The 14,515-nt window shown below is 39.6% G+C and overlaps 1 protein-coding gene across 4 annotated transcripts in view; it reads right to left on the bottom strand.

Annotated features, from left to right (window-relative positions):
* LOC308080949 (protein NLRC3-like) overlaps nt 1–14,515 on the bottom strand; it is an 80,519-nt gene that overhangs the window by 18,994 nt on the left and 47,010 nt on the right. The window contains exons 11-12 of one of the 4 annotated variants that reach the window (XM_080423076.1): nt 11,098–11,460; nt 8,665–11,058 (exon numbers count right to left, since the gene is read on the bottom strand). The exons of 2 other annotated variants lie outside the window; for them this stretch is intronic. In XM_080423076.1, coding sequence (XP_080279202.1) covers nt 10,886–11,058; nt 11,098–11,460 — 536 coding nt within the window. In that variant the 3' untranslated portion in view covers nt 8,665–10,885. Of the gene's footprint in view, nt 1–8,664; nt 11,461–14,515 lie in introns of those variants that run through there. One more of the 4 variants, XM_080423075.1, reaches the window with a different exon arrangement.

Raw genomic sequence — 14,515 nt, 5'->3', positions numbered from 1 at the left:
CTACTGGATCTCTTCTCCACTAGTCTTAGTTCTACTGGATCTCTTCTCCACTAGTCTTAGTTCTACTGGATCTCTTCTCCACTAGTCTTAGTTCTACTGGATCTCTTCTCCACTAGTCTTAGTTCTACTGGATCTCTTCTCCACTAGTCTTGGTTCTACTGGATCTCTTCTCCACTAGTCTTGGTTCTACTGGATCTCTTCTCCACTAGTCTTAGTTCTACTGGATCTCTTTTCCACTAGTCTTAGTTCTACTGGATCTCTTCTCCACTAGTCTTAGTTCTACTGGATCTCTTCTCCACTAGTCTTAATTACACTGGATCTCTTCTCCACTAGTCATAGTTGTACTGGATCTCTTCTCCACTAGTCTTAGTTCTACTGGATCTCTTCTCCACTAGTCTTATTTCTACTGGATCTCTTCTCCACTAGTCTTATTTCTACTGGATCTCTTCTCCTCTAGTCCCTCTAGTCATAGTTCTACTGGATCTCTTCTCCACTAGTCTTAGTTCTACTGGATCTCTTCTCCTCTAGTCCCTCTAGTCTTAGTTCTACTGGATCTCTTCTCCACTAGTCTTAGTTCTACTGGATCTCTTCTCCACTAGTCTTAGTTCTACTGGATCTCTTCTCCACTAGTCTTAGTTCTACTGGATCTCTTCTCCACTAGTCTTAGTTCTACTGGATCTCTTCTCCACTAGTCTTAGTTCTACTGGATCTCTTCTCCACTTGTCTTAGTTCTACTGGATCTCTTCTCCACTAGTCTTAGTTCTACTGGATCTCTTCTCCACTAGTCTTAGTTCTACTGGATCTCTTCTCCACTAGTCTTAATTACACTGGATCTCTTCTCCGCTAGTCTTAATTACACTGGATCTCTTCTCCACTAGTCTTAATTACACTGGATCTCTTCTCCGCTAGTCTTAATTACACTGGATCTCTTCTCCACTTGTCTTAGTTCTACTGGATCTCTTCTCCACTTGTCTTAGTTCTACTGGATCTCTTCTCCACTAGTCTTAGTTCTACTGGATCTCTTCTCCACTAGTCTTAGTTCTACAGGATCTCTTCTCCACTAGTCATAGTTCTACAGGATCTCTTCTCCACTAGTCTTGGTTGTACTGGATCTCTTCTCCACTAGTCTTGGTTGTACTGGATCTCTTCTCCACTAGTCTTAGTTGTACTGGATCTCTTCTCCACTAGTCTTAGTTGTACTGGATCTCTTCTCCACTAGTCTTGGTTCTACTGGATCTCTTCTCCACTAGTCTTAGTTCTACTGGATCTCTTTTCCACTAGTCTTAGTTCTACTGGATCTCTTCTCCACTAGTCTTAGTTCTACTGGATCTCTTCTCCACTAGTCTTAATTACACTGGATCTCTTCTCCACTAGTATTAGTTGTACTGGATCTCTTCTCCACTAGTCTTAGTTCTACTGGATCTCTTCTCCTCTAGTCCCTCTAGTCTTAGTTATACTGGATCTCTTCACCACTAGTCTTAGTTCTACTGGATCTCTTCTCCACTAGTCTTAGTTCTACTGGATCTCTTCTCCACTAGTCTTAGTTCTACTGGATCTCTTCTCCACTAGTCTTAGTTCTACTGGATCTCTTCTCCACTAGTCTTAGTTCTACTGGATCTCTTCTCCACTAGTCTTAGTTCTACTGGATCTCTTCTCCACTAGTCTTAATTACACTGGATCTCTTCTCCACTAGTCTTAGTTCTACAGGATCTCTTCTCCACTAGTCTTGGTTGTACTGGATCTCTTTTCCACTAGTCTTAGTTCTACTGGATCTCTTTTCCACTAGTCTTAGTTCTACTGGATCTCTTCTCCACTAGTCTTAGTTCTACTGGATCTCTTCTCAACTAGTCTTAGTTGTACTGGATCTCTTCTCCACTAGTCTTAGTTGTACTGGATCTCTTCTCCACTAGTCTTAGTTCTACTGGATCTCTTCTCCACTAGTCTTAGTTCTACTGGATCTCTTCTCCACTAGTCTTGGTTCTACTGGATCTCTTCTCCACTAGTCTTAGTTTTACTGGATCTCTTTTCCACTAGTCTTAGTTCTACTGGATCTCTTCTCCACTAGTCTTAGTTCTACTGGATCTCTTCTCCACTAGTCTTAATTACACTGGATCTCTTCTCCACTAGTCATAGTTGTACTGGATCTCTTCTCCACTAGTCTTAGTTCTACTGGATCTCTTCTCCACTAGTCTTAGTTCTACTGGATCTCTTCTCCTCTAGTCCCTCTACTCTTAGTTCTACTGGATCTCTTCTCCACTAGTCTTAGTTGTACTGGATCTCTTCTCCACTAGTCTTAGTTCTACTGGATCTCTTCTCCACTAGTCTTAGTTCTACTGGATCTCTTCTCCACTAGTCTTGGTTCTACTGGATCTCTTCTCCACTAGTCTTGGTTCTACTGGATCTCTTCTCCACTAGTCTTAGTTTTACTGGATCTCTTTTCCACTAGTCTTAGTTCTACTGGATCTCTTCTCCACTAGTCTTAGTTCTACTGGATCTCTTCTCCACTAGTCTTAATTACACTGGATCTCTTCTCCACTAGTCATAGTTGTACTGGATCTCTTCTCCACTAGTCTTAGTTCTACTGGATCTCTTCTCCACTAGTCTTAGTTCTACTGGATCTCTTCTCCTCTAGTCCCTCTACTCTTAGTTCTACTGGATCTCTTCTCCACTAGTCTTAGTTCTACTGGATCTCTTCTCCACTAGTCTTAGTTCTACTGGATCTCTTCTCCACTAGTCTTAGTTCTACTGGATCTCTTCTCCAATAGTCTTAGTTCTACAGGATCTCTTCTCCACTGGTCTTAGTTGTACTGGATCTCTTCTCCACTAGTCTTAGTTCTACTGGATCTCTTCTCCACTAGTCTTAGTTCTACTGAATCTCTTCTCCACTAGTCTTAGTTCTACTGGATCTCTTCTCCACTAGTCTTAGTTCTACTGGATCTCTTTTCCACTAGTCTTAGTTCTACTGGATCTCTTCTCCACTAGTCTTAGTTCTACTGGATCTCTTCTCCACTAGTCTTAATTACACTGGATCTCTTCTCCACTAGTCTTAGTTCTACTGGATCTCTTCTCCACTAGTCTTAGTTGTACTGGATCTCTTCTCCACTAGTCTTAGTTCTACTGGATCTCTTCTCCACTAGTCTTAGTTGTACTGGATCTCTTCTCCACTAGTCTTAGTTCTACTGGATCTCTTCTCCACTAGTCCCTCTAGTCTTAGTTCTACTGGATCTCTTCTCCACTAGTCTTAGTTGTACTGGATCTCTTCTCCACTAGTCTTATTTCTACTGGATCTCTTCTCCTCTAGTCCCTCTAGTCTTAGTTCTACTGGATCTGTTCTCCACTAGTCTTAGTTCTACTGGATCTGTTCTCCACTAGTCTTAGTTCTACTGGATCTCTTCTCCACTAGTCTTAGTTCTACTGGATCTCTTCTCCACTAGTCTTAGTTCTACTGGATCTCTTCTCCACTAGTCTTAGTTCTACTGGATCTCTTCTCCACTAGTCTTAGTTCTACTGGATCTCTTCTCCACTAGTCTTAGTTCTACTGGATCTCTTCTCCACTAGTCTTAGTTCTACTGGATCTCTTCTCCACTAGTCTTAGTTCTACTGGATCTCTTTTCCACTAGTCTTAGTTCTACTGGATCTCTTTTCCACTAGTCTTAGTTCTACTGGATCTCTTCTCCACTAGTCTTATTTCTACTGGATCTCTTCTCCACTAGTCTTAGTTCTACTGGATCTCTTTTCCACTAGTCTTAGTTCTACTGGATCTCTTTTCCACTAGTCTTAGTTCTACTGGATCTCTTTTCCACTAGTCTTAGTTCTACTGGATCTCTTCTCCACTAGTCTTAGTTCTACTGGATCTCTTCTCCACTAGTCTTAGTTCTACTGGATCTCTTTTCCACTAGTCTTAGTTCTACTGGATCTCTTTTCCACTAGTCTTAGTTGTACTGGATCTCTTCTCCACTAGTCTTAGTTCTACTGGATCTCTTCTCCACTAGTCTTAGTTCTACTGGATCTCTTCTCCTCTAGTCCCTCTAGTCTTAGTTCTACTGGATCTCTTCTCCACTAGTCTTAGTTCTACTGGATCTCTTCTCCACTAGTCTTAGTTCTACTGGATCTCTTCTCCACTAGTCTTAGTTCTACTGGATCTCTTCTCCACTAGTCTTAGTTCTACTGGATCTCTTCTCCACTAGTCTTAGTTCTACTGGATCTCTTCTCCACTAGTCTTAGATCTACTGGATCTCTTCTCCACTAGTCTTAGTTCTACTGGATCTCTTCTCCACTAGTCTTAGTTCTACTGGATCTCTTCTCCACTAGTCTTAGTTCTACTGGATCTCTTCTCCACTAGTCTTAGTTCTACTGGATCTCTTCTCCACTAGTCTTAGTTACACTGGATCTCTTCTCCACTAGTCTTAGTTCTACTGGATCTCTTCTCCACTAGTCTTAGTTCTACTGGATCTCTTCTCCACTAGTCTTAGTTCTACTGGATCTCTTCTCCACTCTTCTCCACTTTTATTTTATTTTATTTTATTTTTGTTTGCTTTATTGTTAAATTGGTTCTAACTGTAATTGTATTCTTGCTCTGTAAAGCACTTTGAGCTGCATTTCATGTCATGAAAGGTGCTATACAAATAAAGTTTATTATTATTATTATTATTAGTCTTAGTTCTACTGGATCTCTTCTCCACTAGTCTTAGTTCTTCTGGATCTCTTCTCCACTAGTCTTAGTTCTACTGGATCTCTTTTCCACTAGTCTTAGTTCTACTGGATCTCTTCTCCGCTAGTCTTAGTTCTACTGGATCTCTTCTCCGCTAGTCTTAGTACTATTGGATCTCTTTTCCACAATAGTTCTACTGGATCTCTTCTCCTCTAGTCTTAGTTCTACTGGAGCTCTTCTACTCTAGTCTTAGTTCTACTGGATCTCTTCTCCTCTAGTCTTAGTTCTACTGGATCTCTTCTCCGCTAGTCTTAGTTCTACTGGATCTCTTCTCCGCTAGTCTTAGTTCTACTGGATCTCTTCTCCTCTAGTCTTAGTTCTACTGGATCTCTTCTCCTCTAGTCTTAGTTACACTGGATCTCTTCTCCTCCAGTCTTAGTTCTACTGGATCTCTTTTCCACTAGTCTTAGTTCTACTGGATCTCTTCTCCACTAGTCTTATTTCTACTGGATCTCTTCTCCACTAGTCTTAGTTCTACTGGATCTCTTTTCCACTAGTCTTAGTTCTACTGGATCTCTTTTCCACTAGTCTTAGTTCTACTGGATCTCTTCTCCACTAGTCTTAGTTCTACTGGATCTCTTCTCCACTAGTCTTAGTTCTATCTGGATCTCTTCTCCACTAGTCTTAGTTCTACTGGATCTCTTCTCCACTAGACTTAGTTGTACTGGATCTCTTCTCCACTAGTCTTAGTTCTACTGGATCTCTTCTCCACTAGTCTTATTTCTACTGGATCTCTTCTCCTCTAGTCCCTCTAGTCTTAGTTCTACTGGATCTCTTCTCCACTAGTCTTAGTTCTACTGGATCTCTTCTCCACTAGTCTTAGTTCTACTGGATCTCTTCTCCACTAGTCTTAGTTCTACTGGATCTCTTCTCCACTAGTCTTAGTTCTACTGGATCTCTTCTCCACTAGTCTTAGTTCTACTGGATCTCTTCTCCACTAGTCTTAGATCTACTGGATCTCTTCTCCACTAGTCTTAGTTCTACTGGATCTCTTCTCCACTAGTCTTAGTTCTACTGGATCTCTTCTCCACTAGTCTTAGTTCTACTGGATCTCTTCTCCACTAGTCTTAGTTCTACTGGATCTCTTCTCCACTAGTCTTAGTTACACTGGATCTCTTCTCCACTAGTCTTAGTTCTACTGGATCTCTTCTCCACTAGTCTTAGTTCTACTGGATCTCTTCTCCACTAGTCTTAGTTCTACTGGATCTCTTCTCCACTCTTCTCCACTTTTATTTTATTTTATTTTATTTTTGTTTGCTTTATTGTTAAATTGGTTCTAACTGTAATTGTATTCTTGCTCTGTAAAGCACTTTGAGCTGCATTTCATGTCATGAAAGGTGCTATACAAATAAAGTTTATTATTATTATTATTATTAGTCTTAGTTCTACTGGATCTCTTCTCCACTAGTCTTAGTTCTTCTGGATCTCTTCTCCACTAGTCTTAGTTCTACTGGATCTCTTTTCCACTAGTCTTAGTTCTACTGGATCTCTTCTCCGCTAGTCTTAGTTCTACTGGATCTCTTCTCCGCTAGTCTTAGTACTATTGGATCTCTTTTCCACAATAGTTCTACTGGATCTCTTCTCCTCTAGTCTTAGTTCTACTGGAGCTCTTCTACTCTAGTCTTAGTTCTACTGGATCTCTTCTCCTCTAGTCTTAGTTCTACTGGATCTCTTCTCCGCTAGTCTTAGTTCTACTGGATCTCTTCTCCGCTAGTCTTAGTTCTACTGGATCTCTTCTCCTCTAGTCTTAGTTCTACTGGATCTCTTCTCCTCTAGTCTTAGTTACACTGGATCTCTTCTCCTCCAGTCTTAGTTACACTGGATCTCTTCTCCTCTAGTCTTAGTTACACTGGATCTCTTCTCCTCTAGTCTTAGTTACACTGGATCTCTTCTCCACTAGTCTTAGTTCTACTGGATCTCTTCTCCACTAGTCTTAGTTCTACTGGATCTCTTCTCCACTAGTCTTAGTTCTACTGGATCTCTTCTCCACTAGTCTTAGTTCTACTGGATCTCTTCTCCGCTAGTCTTAGTTCTACTGGATCTCTTCTCCACTAGTCTTAGTTCTACTGGATCTCTTCTCCGCTAGTCTTAGTTCTACTGGATCTCTTCTCCACTAGTCTTAGTTCTACTGGATCTCTTCTCCGCTAGTCTTAGTTCTACTGGATCTCTTCTCCACTAGACCCTCACTGACATTTTAGTCTAGTTTTTATTCGTCAGTACATTTAGTCTTAGTTTTAGTCGTCATAGCTTAGTTTTTATTTAGTTTTCGTCAGTGAAAAAAGGTAGTCGACAAGTTTCGGTCGACGAAATCAACACTGGTACAAACACTGTAGATGCACACAGTGTGCATGTGTATTGTGGAGGAATTCCGGATCGATCCGTAATAGAGAGACCTTACAGGTCTTCAACTCTGAGAGTGTACACATGGAACCAAATGGACCCTTACAGGTCTGTAACTCTGAGAGTGTACAAAGTTACAGTTCATGAATGATTTCAGTTTATTTATTAATGTATTATTATATCTATTAAAAGGCCGGGCGCTGCAGATTCTGGGGGTACCTGGAACAAAATATTGAGATGGGGGTCCACAGCCAAATAGCCTATACGTATCATCTTAGGGGGTCCTTGACATGAAAAGGTTTTGAGCTCCACTGATAAAATTATAGCAACGTATTTCAGAAAACCGTTAGGATGACGTTTGTAGAAATAATATTGTACCTTTACTCCACAACAATTACTTGAAAACTTTAGTTACTAGTTACTTTGCAGATATAAATTATGAAACATACATTAACCACTTTAGCGCCATCTTATACCTAATCTATTTGAAAATAGCAGATCTACAAGCTCACAACGCGTCGCAGCGCGACGCATTGTGAGCTTGTAGATCTATTTTCAAACATTTTAGTACTTTTACTTTTGGTACTTTAAGTACATTTTCATACCTGTACTTGTTGTTGTGTGTTGTTGTGTTTTTAGTAGAGATGTGTTTGTTACAGTGTGTTGTTGTGTAGGTCTATTTGGTAGAGTTGTGTTTGTTACAGTGTGTTGTTGATGTTGTGTATTTGGTCAGTAGTATTTAATGGGTGTTTACAAGTCTTTGTGACTTGTACATTTACACACTGAAATCTGATGTTTGGACGCCATCTAGTGTTCATTAGCAGACACAGCATGATGTGATGTTGAGCAGTCTGTCTGTCTGTCTGTCTGTCTGTCTGTCTGTCTGTAGTGAACATTTTTAACTCAAATCTTTGCTTCTGGGGATTTTACAAATGTCTTCTAAATCCTAACAGTTTTTTTGGGGAAAAAAATATATGGTGCTATATAATATCAGTGGTTTTCAAACTTTCTTCATGTCAAGGACCCCCAAAATGATATGTATTTGTCAGTGGACAAATACATAATAGCAGATCTACAAGCTCGTAGCGCGGCACCGAGTGCCGCGCTACGAGCTTGTAGATCTGCTATTTTTTAAAAAGCTTGAACGTTTGTGCAAATCTTTGAATATATATATCTGTAACTCAATTCTTTGCTTCTGGAGGTCTCTGGAACAACATTGACAAATGTTCGCTTTAAATATATATATTCAAAGATTTGCACAAATGTTCACGATTTTTCCAAAATAGCAGATCTACAAGCTCGTATCGCGGCACTCGGTGCCGCGATACGAGCTTGTATATCTGCTATTTTTCAATAGCCCAAAGACATCTTACAATGACACAGATGCGTTCCCGGTCTTAATGGGTTATCACAGATGGTTCCCAAAGCTTTTAGCTCCATATGAGCCGTTTACCTGGAACCCAGACTAGTGAAAATATCAGATCTACAAGCTCACAGTGTGTGATGTGTGTAAATAAACATCATGGTCATTAGAAGCAAACAGATAAAGATGTGAGCAGTCACAAACCAGGAGGAGAATCGTTGATGTAAAAGGACTTTATTTGTAGCAAAAGTTCAAACATCAACATGTTTCAACGACTGGTTTTCATCAGAGCAAAACTTTCTATGACAGAGTTTAAAAAAGCAACAACATCCCATAATAAATGTACTGTTGAATCTATGCATTATGGATGGATTATGATGTTAAACATGTTAAACAAATGCAAAACAAAACATATGGGTCAATCTTCACACTCTGAAGCCCATATAAAGCATATGTACAAAGTCTAAATAGAATCATCATTACATTGTATTCATACAAGCAGTGGTGGACAGTTACTTGAGGACTGAACTTAAGTGGGAGCAATCAGGGGTTCAGTGTGTTGCTCAAGGACACTTTGACACTAACACTGGGGGAGCCGGGATTCAACTAGCAACCTTCTGTTTCCCAAGCGGCCGCTCTACCTCCTGAGCCTCTATACTCTATACTCAAGTAAATACTCAAGTAGAAAGTACGATATATTTTTTTAGTATCAATGCATTGCTCTATTAAAATGTAGAACATGAAAATCCAGAACTTTTAAAAAATAGTGAAAATAGCAGATCTACAAGCTCACACTGCACCATAAGTGCAATGCATTGTGAGCTTGTAGATCTGCTATTTTCAAACAGAGCTTAAGTGGTTAATTCATAATTAATTTCTGTAAGTTTGGATCTCAAGAATCCCTTCCTAGAAATGTAGAGTCAAAAGTTCAATATTTATATTTGAAATATATTTGAATAAATAAAACCCTCTCTCTCACACTTATGCCAGTGTGTCAGTGATCACCCTCCTCTGTGCCAATGTTGGCACCGTGCCTAAGGTTGTCTACCCCTGGTCTAAACTCTGATAAATGATTCTACATATTTCACTATTAAATGTCCATGTTGTTTATGAGTCAAATGATAAATGATTCTACATATTTCACTATTAAATGTCCATGTTGTTTATGAGTCAAATGATAAATGATTCTACATATTTCACTATTAAATGTCCATGTTGTTTATGAGTCAAATGATAAATTATTCTACATATTTCACTATTAAATGTCCATGTTGTTTATGAGTCAAATGATAAATTATTCTACATATTTCACTATTAAATGTCCATGTTGTTTATGAGTCAAATGATAAATGATTCTACATATTTCACTATTAAATGTCCATGTTGTTTATGAGTCAAATGATAAATGATTCTACATATTTCACTATTAAATGTCCATGTTGTTTATGAGTCAAATGATAAATGATTCTACATATTTCACTATTAAATGTCCTTGTTGTTTATGAGTCAAATGATAAATCATTCTACATATTTCACTATTAAATGTCCATGTTGTTTATGAGTCAAATGATAAATTATTCTACATGTTTCACTATTAAATGTCCATGTTGTTTATGAGTCAAATGATAAATTATTCTACATAGACTTAATTATATTCACCCTGATCAGTGGTGGAAAAAGTACTCACAGATGTTCTACTTAAGTAAAAGTATTAATACTGCAATGTAAAATACTCTGTTACAAGTGAAAGTCCGGAATAAAAAAATACTTGAGTAAAAGTAAAAAAGTATTGGTATCAAAATGTACTTAAAGTACCAAAAGTAAAAGTACTCTTTAGGCAGAATGTCCCCTTTCACAAGGTAATTATCAAATGTATTAAAATATTTTGAAAATAGCTAAAGTTTAAATAGAGCTGAGAATTCTAATCTGCAAAGTAACTAGTAACTGAAGTTTTCAAATAATTGTAATGGAGTAAAAGTACAATATTTGTCTCTGAGATGTAGTGGAGTAGAAGTAAAAGTACTGAAAATTGGAAATACTCCAGTAAAGTAAAACATGCCTCAAAACTGTACTTGAGTACAGTACTTGAGTAAATCTACTTAGTTACTTTCCACCACTGACCCTGTTTTAATAATCCTGATTTATTTACAATGTAAAACAGTGATATTACACTGTGTGTGTGTGTGTGTGTGTGTGTGTGTGTGTGTGTGTGTGTGTGTGTGTGTGTGTGTGTGTGTGTGTGTGTCCGTGTAGTCATATTTTTGTCATCTGAAATGTTTTATTCCAGTTTTAGTACTACTACTAGATACTCAATATCATACGATTTTGATGGCGTCGTAATGCCTGATTTATACACACACACACACACACACACACACACACACACACACACACACACACACACACACACACACACACACACACAAACCCTGTTACTATCCTCCCCCTCTCCCTCCTCTCCTCTCCTCCTCCTATATCTCACACAGAGACACTGAGGAGCCCTTCCCCACCCAGAAGCTGAACCCAGCATAGAGCGGTTCAGTGAATGTGGTCTGGAAGGTGTACAGGTGTGTCAGTGTGTCAGAGGTCACTGGGTAGAAGGACACAGTGCCAGCAGACCAGTCTACATACACTGATACTCTACCTCCTGGTACTCTACCTCCTCCATGCACTGATACTCTACCAGAGGAGGAGGGACTGACAGGGAGGACAGTGTCCTTCTTATTGTGACTCACAGTGTATCTGTTAATAACACCATCACAGTCCAGACTCCAGGACTTGTCATTGTCTCCAAACCCACTGTCATCACCCTGTCTGTTGATTCCTCTGTATGTCACTGCTATAGAAACAGATCTACTCCACTCTACCTCCCAGTAACAGAGTCCAGTCAGACTCTCTCTACACATCACCTGTGTCTTGGTCTTAAATCTGTCTGGATGATCAGGATAATGATGATCCTCTCTATCATGTGTCACCTTCCTGTTGTTCTCAGACAGAGAGAGGTAGCTGTGTGCTGTGTTTGGATCCAGTGTGAGTTCACACACATCTGATGAGAGAACAACATACAATACAACACCAGTTTACTATCATATACTACTTCATAAAATACATAAGAAGAAGAAGAAGAAGGAGAAGAAGAAGAGAAGGTGATGAGAAGAATCATCATCATCATCATCATCATATGAATATTATACTGATGTGAGTATTGTACTTGAGTATTCTTTTTGGAGTGGTGCCAACCGCTACAAAAACTGACCGTGTGTGTATGTGTGTTTGTGTGTATGTGTGAGCACGGTGTCAACAGCTGCGGCTGATTGGAACCAGTTACACTAATTCAACACAAACCGGAGACACAGTGCAACATCTGCACCACTTTAAGACACACACACACACACACACACACACACACACACACACACACACACACACACACACACACACACACACACACACACACACACACACACACACACACACACACACACACACACACACACACACTTAAATGACGGATCTACAATTTGAGTAAAAGTACTTTTAACATTTTTAAAATTAACTAAAGTCACTAAAAAGTAACTAGTGGGTAAAAAGTAATCAAAGTGAGTAAAAATACTTTACAGCTGTTAACCGAGTAAAATACTTTACAGCTGTTAAAGTGAGTAAAAATACTTTACAGCTGTTAAAGTAAATATAAATACTTTACAGTTTAAAGTGAGTGGAAATACTTTACAGCTGTTAAAGTGAGTAGAAATACTTTACAGCAGTGAATGGAAATACTTTACAGCTGTTAAAGTGAGTAAAAAATACTTTACTGCTGTTAAAGTGAGTAAAAATACTTTACTGCTGTTAAAGTGAGTTAAATACTTTTTTTGGAGCAGCCTTGAAATGAATGGACAGATTGAACATTGTTCCTCTAGTTCATATATAACTTGATGAAATGAACTCATCAAAGGCAGCGCTCACTTCACACTGGGTGTGATGTTTTACTTATAACTGTCACTAAAACATTTCAGTGAAAATAGCTGATCTACAAGCTCACAGCACATTGTTGTAGATCTGCTATTTTCACTCATTTTGAAATGCACAATGTTTTGAATATTTCAGTACAGCCATGCAATAATATTAAAAAGAAAATGCACTAATGGAGTCTACATCCTCAAGTGATTATGAGCAGTGGGAAAAGTACTAAAATAAAGTAAAAGTATCAATACTGCAATGTAGAAATACTACATTATCAAATACTACAATTCTACAGATACACTACAGTGGTCTACAGATGCACTACAGTGGTCTACAGATGCACGACAGTGGTCTACAGATGCACTACAGTGGTCTACAGATTCACTACAGTGGTCTATAGATGCACTACAGTGGTCTACAGATGCAATACAGTGGTCTATAGATGCACTACAGTGGTCTACAGATGCACTACAGTGGTCTACAGATGCACTACAGTGGTCTATAGATACACTACAGTGGTCTACAGATGCACTACAGTGGTCTACAGATGCACAACAGTGGTCTATAGATGCACTACAGTGGTCTATAGATGCACTACAGTGGTCTACAGATGCACTACAGTGGTCTACAGATGCACTACAGTGGTCTACAGATGCACTACAGTGGTCTACAGATGCACTAAAGTGGTCTACAGATGCACTACAGTGGTCTACAGATGCACTACAGTGGTCTATAGATGCACTACAGTGGTCTATAGATGCACTACAGTGGTCTACAGATGCACTACAGTGGTCTATAGATGCACTACCGTGGTCTATAGATGCACTACAGTGGTCTATAGATGCACTACAGTGGTCTATAGATGCACTACAGTGGTCTACATATGCAATACAGTGGTCTACAGATGCACTACAGTGGTCTATAGATGCAATACAGTGGTCTACAGATGCACTACAGTGGTCTACAGATGCACTACAGTGGTCTATAGATGCAATACAGTGGTCTATAGATGCAATACAGTGGTCTAAAGATGCACTACAGGGGTCTACAGATGCACTACAGTGGTCTATAGATGCAATACAGTGGTCTACAGATGCACTACAGTGGTCTACAGATGCACTACAGTGGTCTACAGATGCACTACAGTGGTCTATAGATGCACTACAGTGGTCTATAGATGCAATACAGTGGTCTATAGATGCAATACAGTGGTCTATAGATGCAATACAGTGGTCTACAGATGCACTACAGTGGTCTAAAGATGCACTACAGTGGTCTATAGATGCACTACAGTGGTCTACAGATGCACAACAGTGGTCTATAGATGCACTACAGTGGTCTATAGATGCACTACAGTGGTCTATAGATGCACTACAGTGGTCTATAGATGCACTACAGTGGTCTATAGATGCAATACAGTGGTCTACAGATGCACAACAGTGGTCTATAGATGCAATACAGTGGTCTATAGATGCAATACAGTGGTCTATAGATGCACTACAGTGGTCTAAAGATGCACTACAGTGGTCTAAAGATGCACAACAGTGGTCTATAGATGCAATACAGTGGTCTATAGATGCAATACAGTGGTCTATAGATGCACTACAGTGGTCTACAGATGCACTACAGTGGTCTACAGATGCACAACAGTGGTCTATAGATGCAATACAGTGGTCTATAGATGCACTACAGTGGTCTACAGATGCACTACAGTGGTCTACAGATGCACTACAGTGGTCTATAGATGCACTACAGTGGTCTACATATGCACTACAGTGGTCTACAGATGCACTACAGTGGTCTACAGAAGCACTACAGTGGTCTACAGATGCACTACAGTGGTCTACAGATGCACTACAGTGGTCTACAGAAGCACTACAGTGGTCTACAGATGCACTACAGTGGTCTACAGATGCACTAGAGTGGTCTAAAGATGCACTACAGTGGTCTAAAGATGCACTACAGTGGTCTACAGATGCACTACAGTGGTCTACAGATGCACTACAGTGGTCTACAGATGCACTAAAGTGGTCTACAGATGCACTACAGTGGTCTAAAGATGCACTAGAATGGGCTACGTCTAAATTTGAGCGTTCCACAGTCTCCGAAAGACAGTCTCGCCGGCGTTCCAGCCAGACATC

This window comes from Gymnoscopelus braueri, assembly GCF_963280865.1.
Source record: "Gymnoscopelus braueri genome assembly, chromosome: 24".
Taxonomy (NCBI): Eukaryota; Metazoa; Chordata; class Actinopteri; order Myctophiformes; family Myctophidae; genus Gymnoscopelus; species Gymnoscopelus braueri.
This window is presented reverse-complemented; position numbering and strand designations above follow the sequence as displayed.